General features: G+C 37.1%; 1 protein-coding gene across 2 annotated transcripts; it reads left to right on the top strand.

Annotated features, from left to right (window-relative positions):
* Positions 1-2961: 2961 nt before the first annotated feature.
* Positions 2962-9396, top strand: plvapb (plasmalemma vesicle associated protein b). Of its 2 annotated transcripts, XM_028028385.1 has the most exons (10): positions 2968-3082; positions 3189-3418; positions 3986-4156; positions 4576-4633; positions 4919-5150; positions 5241-5460; positions 6238-6387; positions 6881-6976; positions 7146-7247; positions 7624-9396. In XM_028028385.1, the coding sequence occupies exons 2-9, from the start codon at positions 3215-3217 to the stop codon at positions 7197-7199; spliced, it is 1185 nt and encodes a 394-aa protein (XP_027884186.1). In that variant the 5' UTR covers positions 2968-3082; positions 3189-3214; the 3' UTR covers positions 7200-7247; positions 7624-9396. The 2 variants fall into 2 exon arrangements, with proteins under 2 accessions (XP_027884188.1, XP_027884186.1); XM_028028387.1 differs by having other exon boundaries at positions 2962-3418; positions 4579-4633.
* The last annotated feature ends 247 nt before the right edge of the window (positions 9397-9643 follow it).

Below are 9643 nucleotides of genomic sequence, written 5' to 3'. Positions count from 1 at the left end.
CTGCACGTAAAAACTTTTTGGGATATATTGAAAAGGCATATTTAATCCTATTAATCGTATTTTAAATTATTTAGCTGGTTTGGCCAGTAGATGGCAGCAGATTCCACCTTGAAATACATCCAGCTAATCAATCAATCAAATTTTATTTGTATAGCACATTTCAGCAGCAAGACATTTCAAAGTGCTTTACATCATTACAAACACAGAAACACAATGCAATATAGAATCAATAATCAAAACAAAGCATTAAGTCAAGTTCCATCCATAAATTTGTAATTGATTACATTTCAAATACAATTTTGTCACGGAATTTAAGCGCCTGTTCTCGCAGGACTCCGTCGTCCTTTTTTTCAACGGGTATTCGTCGGGCCCCGTCTCCCTGAACAGGAAGGCACCAGGCTCCGTCCACCTAACCACGGAATTTTGCGCGAGGACTCCGCCGTCCTCCACGGATTTCGTGCAATATTTTTACCTGTTAGAGTCTAGAATTGACAGGGTTTTCTGTGCGCGCAGTGACCCTCAGTCACTCGCCATTTTTAAATTTGTAATTGATTACATTTCAAATACAATTCTAAACAGGTGGGTTTTTAGTTGAGATTTAAAAGAAGTCAGTGTTTCAGCTGTTTTACAGTTTTCTGGAAGTTTGTTCCAAATTTGTGGTGCATAGATGCTGAAAGCTGCTTCTCCTCGTTTGGTTCTGGTTCTGGGGATGCAGAGCAGACCAGAACCGGAAGACCTGAGAGGTCTAGAAGGTTGATACAATAAAAGCAGATCTTTAATGTATTGTGGTGCTAAGCCGTTCAGTGATTTATAAACTAACAACAGTATTTTAAAGTCTATTCTTTGAGCTACAGGGAGCCAGTGGAGGGACTTTAAAACTGGTGTTATGTGCTCTATCTTCCTGGTTTTAGTGAGAACGCGAGCAGCAGCATTCTGGATCAGCTGCAGCTGTTTGATTGATTTGTTGGACAGACCTGTCCAGAAAGGCCCAACATGTTCTGCTGTCTCAACAGAACTTAGTTCAAATTTTCTAAATCCAGCAAATGATAACTTGAACACACATTTTTTGGATTCCTGTGCTGTGTCAAAAACTCTAGAAAAGTCTGAGAATTTTTTTTAAAAAATTCATATTTTGTTTTATCTTGTTATAAAACACAAAAATCTGAATTTTCTAGAAAAGGCAAAGCATTTTTTAAAATAATTATTCATATTTAGATAACCAGTTTTAAAGTTTCAAGCTAAAAGATAAATACAGAAATGGCTTTTTCAGGGATTTTTATGGCTAGATAATTCACCGATTATCTGTCTCATACTGTCACAACATAGTGATAGAAACATAATATAAAATCAAGCAAGTGTATTTGTTAAAACTATCATTTTGTTGGGCCACAAGCACTTTTGACTGAGCAATGTTGAACACCTCTCCATCAGATAGTGTAAATGTGCCACTTATACATCAATTGCCTGAACAATTCTGCAGTGCTTGAGATATATCCACTTCCTGTCCGGTTGGCTGGTTGTCTCAAAAGGTGTCAGTCTCCAACCGTTTGACTTCCTGCCTTTGTTCAGAAGTCATCAGTCTGCGCTGCCGCTCTATCTTCATAAATTAGTCTTTTTCCATTTGAAGGAAGACTGTCAGACATGTGTGGGCGAGCAGGAAAGCGTGACCTGGCGCTTAGAGAACCTTTGGCCCGTCACTCTCTTCCCAGCGGCCCGTTGTGTGCCTCTTGTCATCGGCTCTGATAACGGCTTGGCTGGGATGGAGAGCGCCCAGAGGGAGACTTTGTTATTCCCTCAGCTCTGAAGAGTGACAGCTACCTATTGTTTCTGTTCTCTCAGTCCTCCTCTGCCTTGACTCCTTTCCACGTAGGCTCAGCACAGGATGTGGGGGAAATTTTTTCTGTATTTGTTTGGCTTTTTCTGCTTTACTCCTTAACATGTTATACATTGTTCGTCCTTCACCAGGGAATAGGATGAGGAATTCTGCTCCTGCTATATTTAAAAGTGGCACGGATAGGTAATGCTTCCTGCTTTCTTGAGTCACACAAGTGGAAGTTTATTAAATGTATCCACATTATTTACCAAAAATATGCTTCCCACAGTTCTACAAATACTAATTTTATTCAACTTAGATAATCTACTGTTTGTAATTTACATACAAAGCATTCTTTAGAGTTGAAATGATTAATGATGAAGAATCGATTATTTAAATAATTTGTCATCTATTCTAGTAATTGATTAATTGTTGACTGCAGTATCAAAAAGGCTATGTGCTGAAAGAACATCCTCACAGCAGGTAATTAAGCATTGATATTTTGAAGACTCACCAAAAAAATATCTGTGTGACATAATATTTTATGGCTTTTATCACAAAAGGCCATTTGGGATAACTGAAAGTAACTTCTGAGAGGACAGCTAAATGGGGTGAAAGGTCAGAGATGAAGGTATTCTGTTCACAATAAAACCAAACTGCAGTCAAACAGTTCATAACTGCATGCTGATAAAATAGCGTTGTCCGGTTATCTGCTGATAAAAAGTGAAAAAAAGAAAATCCTGAAAATGCATGATTTAAAGGTCACATTTTTAATAAACAGCTTCAGAAAAAATATGAACATTGAACCAGAGAAGGGTAAACTGTACTGAAGTAGGACAAATTTGACATATTTTTACTCAAATAAAAGAAATGGTAGAAAAAATTATATTTCCACAGACCTTTAGCTAGATAATAGCCACATATAATGTCTTAAAAATCTGGATTTTACTCATATTTAGTTGATGTCAAACATCTGTGGGGGAAAATATACAGTAAACCATTCTGTGTTAATACTTGTGGAGAATTTTTTCATTATTATTTAAGTTTCTGTGACAATAAAGTGTTTTCTGTTGCATGGAAAGTTTTTGAGCATCTATGCTGGTCATTCAGGAAGTAGAGAGGAGGGGGCGTCCAGGACGAAGCCTTTATAAAGCTGTTCCCTTCACACTCATTAGGCTCCCTGTTCACATCTCTGCCTGATCATTTCACATCTTAAAAGACAAACAGAAAACCAAGGATTAAAAAAATATAAAACTCAGCTTCTACTTGGTAAACATCTGCTTTTTCTTTGCAGAGAAGATCAAGACTGAAGAATTTTGAAAAAATATTTTCTTTGCTATCAAATAATTTCTTTTACTGTTATCACAAAAACCAGCTGCAAACATTTCACCACCGGCTGCCATGTACAGCTCCAGCTGCTCCCGGGTCAAGCTCGGCCCAGAGGCCCGGCAGCCGCTGTACAGAAACAAAGGAAAGAGCTGCGGCTACTACATGAGGATCGTTTTCTTCTTTTCATCCCTCATCCAGTCGCTCATCATCGTCAGCCTGGTGCTCCTGCTCATCTACGGACAGCCAGAAAAGTCTGCAGAGGAGGAGCGGGTCAACGTGAGTGATTTCCTCTACGACTGCGTAAAAGTTACTTTTTTCATAAAGTAACTAAGAGTGAAAAAGTATTTGGTAAAAACGCTACTCAAGTAATAAGTAACTGTCCGAATATCAATTATTTATCAGATAAAAAAAATATAACTTTTTTGTTTGGGAAATTTTGGTATTTTATATGTAATTATTCATATAATTACAAAATAAGGAAAAATATTATCATTACAATTTATTTAAACATAAAACTTTAACAAAAACTGGTTAAAAGTTTGTGTCTGTCTGGTGAAATTTTGGTTCTTCATTCAGTGAAGTTACTTACAGAGGAGAAAAGTATCCAGACATTTCACAATACTTCATAAAAATCTTCTCAAGTAAAAGTAAAAAGTACATGTTTTATTATTATTTTTTATTTAATCTGTACTTACAATGAACGATCTGTTCAGAAAACATTAAAACGCCCTACAGCTTAATAAAAATACTCTTAAAAGTTCATTTTTTCCATAAAGTTTCTCAAGTAAATGTGAATATCCCACTCTGCATTGAACTATTGCTGATTCTTCATGTATTGTGCAGAAGTTGGAGCTGGAATTTAACAAGCTGAGCACAGACAACATGAAACTGACAAAGGAGAAAGTCGAGCTTGGAGCAAAGCTTGCTGCTTGTTCGGCTGAGAAAACGGCTCTGCAGAAAGAGATGGCGAAGCAGCAAGCTGAGGCCAACTTCACAAAATTCAGATTCAACTCTGTAAGTACAGAGAATAAACAAGAGGAAGCTGCCTTTTTCTCTGTCAAGTTGCAGAACTGCTCTGATGCACTTTGTCAAGATAACCCGAGATCATCTCATCATTCCCATCTTCACTTTCATTTCTGTTTTTTAATGGTACTTCTGTGGAAAAGGATTAAAGACTCTCAAAAATTAATTCTGGCTTTTTTCCCCTCAGATTTCTGACTTGATCTCAGAAGATGAAAGTCAGAAATATGAAAAAAAAAGTAAAAATCAGTCAGAATTCTTTTCTTTTTTTATTTGCTCTCCTCTGTCCATTTCTGTTGTGTCTCTGTTGGTCATCTTCATAATAGGTTTCATAATAGAAATGAAAACCTATTCATTATCTAATTCAGCTTCTTTTATGTTGTTTTCTTTTTTAATGGACGAACCTTGAAAAGCAGAAAAGCATCGCTCCTATGCGCTGTCCTCCCTGTCTTCCACCACCTACATATATCCGTAAGTTCAACACTGCATAAACATCTCTCAACGTAACCAACAACTTTAGCTGTGACTGAAACACTAAGAGTTCATAAGCAGTCCAAAGATGCTTGTAAGGTTTTAACTTTTCAAGTTTTCCAGGACTGAATAAGAATGTAATATGAATTTATTGCAAGTGATTGTCCTGCAGATCCTACTAATGTCTACTAAACTGACTAAAGCATGTAGAAATTATGCAAAACTGAATTCTAGTTGTTAGAATTGATTTTCTTGTGACACAAACCTTCCATCTGAATCCTGCAGATAACGCAAAGTGTCAGGAACTCATCCAAAATGAGACAGCACTTGTTAAATCAAAAGACAGTCAGATGGTTCAGAATCTGTTGTCCCAGAGGGACAACGCCATCAGAGATCGAGACAACGCCATCAGAGATCGAGAAAACGTCTTCAGAGATCGAGACGTTCATCTCATGGAAGTCAGGCAACTGCATAGAGATAAGACTCTCCAGGAGGAGAAGCTCACCACCTACAGAAGGTGCCGTCCTCTTGTCTGTCTGTCCAGATGGTGCATTTGTCCTAAAATGTAAAGAACAATCTAATGGTGGCTTTTTTTTTTTCAAATCAGGAAGTGCAAAGAAGACTTTGTTCAGGCTCTGAGTGGGATCCAGACTGTGACCACCAAGTTTTTGAATAAGATCGACAACCTGTTCCCTCACTCGCTGACGTTCCACCTCACCTGCAAGAGCCAGAAAGAACAACTGGAGACGATAAAAAGCAACTGCACCAACCTGTCCAGGGATGTGGAGAACAAGTTCCAGCCGTATCTGGACCATGTGGGCGAAAAGGTGCGTGAATGCAGGCTGGTTTACCCCACAAGCATAAAGAGATTGAAAAAACCCCCATCAATTCTGCCTTAAAAACATCCAATGCTGCAGCAATGTGACAATTTCTCCTGGTTTTGGTGAAAGTGAAGTTTTTTCTCTAGTTTAGTAAAGCAGAAAGAGTTTGGCTGCCTCATGGTTTCATTTAGCATTTGCAATGTTAGTCTAATTAAAAATCTAAATACAGACAGAAAATCCCATCATAACACCAAAAAGAAGAGATAATTAGAATAAACAATTTCACCAAATAATAAGTTAATACTATTACTTAAACCTCACAGGTAATAACCTCGGCCAAATCAACCCTGAAACTTTCCCACAACACGTTTCTTCCTAAAATCCCCTACAAAAAACAAGCTGAGCAGGAAACCTGTTTCTCCAGGGAGGAAGTTTACTCACGGCATCATTCCTGATAAATCCAGCTAAACAACAGATGTCCTGTGAGGCAAACCCGAGGTCAACGCCGAGGTGAAGCTGTCCGCCCTGCTGATGCAGCAGGACAAAAGACTAAACTTATCTTAAGCAACATGTTGTCAATCTTTAAAAAGCTCCAAAGGACAAACAGAAAGCTTTGCTTTTACATGATTTATTTTAGTTTCTTCACCTGATAAACTTTAGCTTTTCCTTTCAGAGTTCAGTTAAACTGACCTGTGCGCCCCATCCCAGATTAACTAGGGAAGGAAATGAAATATTCATTCAACTTTTTGTTTTTTAAAGAGAAAATATGATTTTATCCTGCAGATGACTGAGGTTCAATGGCGGTCCAGTCAGCTAGAGGTGCAAAACTCGGATCTGACCTCCAAACTGCAGCAGTGTGAAGACAAATACAAGACGGCAGTCGCTAAAGCTACCATGGATTTAGACGAGCAGCAAAAGCTTCATGATCAACAGGTAGGTTCTGGAGCAAAACTCTGAGAAAAGCCGTTTTCTTCAGTGACAAACCAAAGTTTAAAGCTGCAGTAACTTTTACAAAAATATGATTTTTACATAGTTGTTAAAACTAGTAGGAGACATACAGTATTTCCCCAAATAATCTTCTACTATTATCGTCTGAAGAAACGCACTGCTCTTGGTCAAAAACAACCAATCAGAGCCAGGAGGAGGGACTTAGGCGGAGAAACAAATGTTGCAGAAAAAACGTTTATCTGCTGTCGTCGGTAGTCATGCTAACTAGCCTGAGCTGATGGGGAGAAGCAGAGCAGAGAGCAAGAGGGGGAGGCTGTGAGCGGCGCGTACACAAGGATGATTGACACTATACTGTCACGATGTAATGATAACTTTAATAAATGGATGAAAAACATGTTTTATAAAAGTTACATACTGTAGCTTTAATGAATAAATTAAATGCATTATTTGTTTTAAATTGGTGCATCTTTTGTTTTAGTTAACGACATTACTGAAAGAGAAAATCGATCAGGAGCAACAACTGGCCCAGAAAGACACAGAGATTCAAGCGCTGCGTCAAACGCTGCCCAGCAAGGTAAGATACAGAGGAGCAATCTCTAAGTAAATATATTGGTTCACATATTGTATGTAGAGCTGTCCAGATTTAAGAATTTTGGTAAGGCAAAAAAGGTAAAACTTCACTGTGAGGAAGTAAATGCTCGATCTGTGGTTAACAATAATTAAATCATTCAATCTTTTCACAGGCTGGCCGACCAAACGCTGCTTTCCTGCAGACTGTGCCTCAGCAGGGGAGGTAGGCTGCTACCAACATGTCTGGCGCAGTCAGCTGCAGCAGACCTGAAGTGGTGAGTTCCCACTATGGAAACCTTCCTGATTAACCTTCAAATCAAACCTTGATTCAATCTTTTTCATGTTCTCATTTTGCTTGAGAGGGAGAGATAAAATTGACTCATCATTTTGCTTCATTAATCCTCTAACAAGCAGGAGTTTGTGTGAAGCTGCTCATAATTAAACGTGTTTTACTGCATCAATATTGCAATTAATCCCATTTTTCAGCAGCAACAAACAAAGTTGCTGCTCATCGTTTAGAGTAAAACTGCAGTTTAGACAATAATACTGGAAATTAAAAGACTTGACTATCTAGTCTATATTTTTTCTGCTCTTGCATGTGTAGTCATTGGTTGAACATGTGTTAATAAATGTTATTTTTATATCTTTCAGGTTGGTTGATATGAGTTGTGAATCCATCTATTACCTGTAGCATCGATTTCCAAAGCACAGAAAACCCACCGCAACTTTGACTGTGAACTTTCAATAGACATGTTTATGTTGCTATTGTTAAGCAATTTGACAAAACCTGTAGATATCATTAGCATAACAAAAATACACTTTTCTACATTTCCAGTATTTTACAGAACGTACTAAACACAATCTGATTATTTTAGTCTAACCTTAAATGTAGATGAAAGTGCAACAATTTCCTGGTTAAACGGAAGCAAGTAGAAATGTTATTTTATGAGATGTAAGACTGAGTTAGCATCAAGCTACTGCTAATTAAAGGAGCAGTATTATGTATTTTTCATTTTATAGCAGAATCAATCAATCTTCAGTCGTTTCAAAAAGGGTGTATATATCAAAATATCTTAAAAGAAATTTGACTTTGCAATTCAACACTTTGAAATTGGGCCTCTGTCTCTTTAAGAAGCTTCTGCTCTTTCCGACTCTCCGCCTACAACAATGTTTCTCCAATAAGCCGTCTACAATCGTTTTCAAGAGCGTTGCAATGAGAAATAGTTTTTATAATGAGCTTAGCAGACTCACAGTTCCAACAAGTGTTAGCTAATTGGTGCTGCTGCTAGTCTGAAGGAGCAGTGTGGGGGAGGCGCTAACCCTTTTGATGGGGGAATAACATTATAGCATGATATAAATGTCAAAAACTACATTTTACATAAAAGTAACTGATTAATTGATCATCAGTAAGTGTGATTGCTTTTATAAAGATGGGACTTCAGCCAAATTCCTGGTCTAGTTTGTAAACATGATGAAAAAACCCCAGAGGAATACAGGTGTAAATATTTTTCTTGTGCGTCGCTCACAAACTAAAAATGGACTCTGACTCACTCCAAAGCAGGTTTGCCCTCTTATTGTCTCAGCGGTCGTAAAAATGCAACAAAGACTCGAGACGAGGACACAGAGTCGCTGTTTTGTCTCCTACAAGCTAAAACAGCAACATTTATGTTTCCTCGTGATTCATGAGCAGTTTGCACAAAAGCACAACATCAAGTCTGGAGTTAGCTGCTCTATTTCTATTTTTGTGTTTATGGTGAGCTTAAAAATAGGTCAAATCTATTAGCTGCCTGTTTTATGGCTTATTTTATAGTTTTAGTAACTATTATAGGAACCGTTCTTTAGCTTTACAGCTTCCTTTTCCTTCCAGAAGTTAATAGCACAAAGGTTTCTGTTGCAGGAAATAGATGCTGGTCCTTTTTTTTACTATCATTAGAGGTCCATTTTGGTACACATGAACAAGAAAAGAGAAAAAATAGAAACATTGTAAAAGGAAAATTTACTCATCAAGTTCAGGATCAGGTTGAATTCTCCTTAGAGCTTGTGTAAATATTGTACAGATTATTCATGCTGGTGAGTAAAATTATACATTTATTATTCTTAAACTACATTTTTCTTGCTTTATTATAGTGAATTTACATTTAAATATTTTCCTTTTACTAACGTATCTATGCAAATATACACCTTCTGCTTAACTTTGAGGCACCTATAATAATCTGACTTAAATTTCTCTTTTAAATTTAGGATTTATTTTGAACTTTGAGTTTAAGCAACCCGTCTGCTCTGAAATATGTAAATAAATTGTGTTATTATATTACATATGGCTTGTTGAATCAGAAGTGAAAGTTGCTGTCCTGCCACCAAATGATGAAGGAAAATGAACCACTGATGTTGATAGATCTGTAAATAAAAACTGTTTTGACTTGACTATCTTGCGTTTGTGTGTAACTTTAGGTAAAAAAAAAAAAAGTCTCTTATTTTCCTCACAGGAAATTCAGCAGACATCACTCAATGGAAAAGGAGTATTAGTTGTAAAATACAAATTTTCAGCTGTTATTCATATGGTTTGTTTTAGATGAAGAGCTCCAAGTCCTTGTTGCCATTAGCAGAATTGGAAATATGTGGTAAAATTGAATTATGGAACAATAATTATTCAAAAAGAAGAAAAACGTTG

The sequence above is a fragment of the Xiphophorus couchianus genome, chromosome 9 (assembly GCF_001444195.1).
Source record: "Xiphophorus couchianus chromosome 9, X_couchianus-1.0, whole genome shotgun sequence".
NCBI lineage: Eukaryota > Metazoa > Chordata > Actinopteri > Cyprinodontiformes > Poeciliidae > Xiphophorus > Xiphophorus couchianus.
This window is presented reverse-complemented; position numbering and strand designations above follow the sequence as displayed.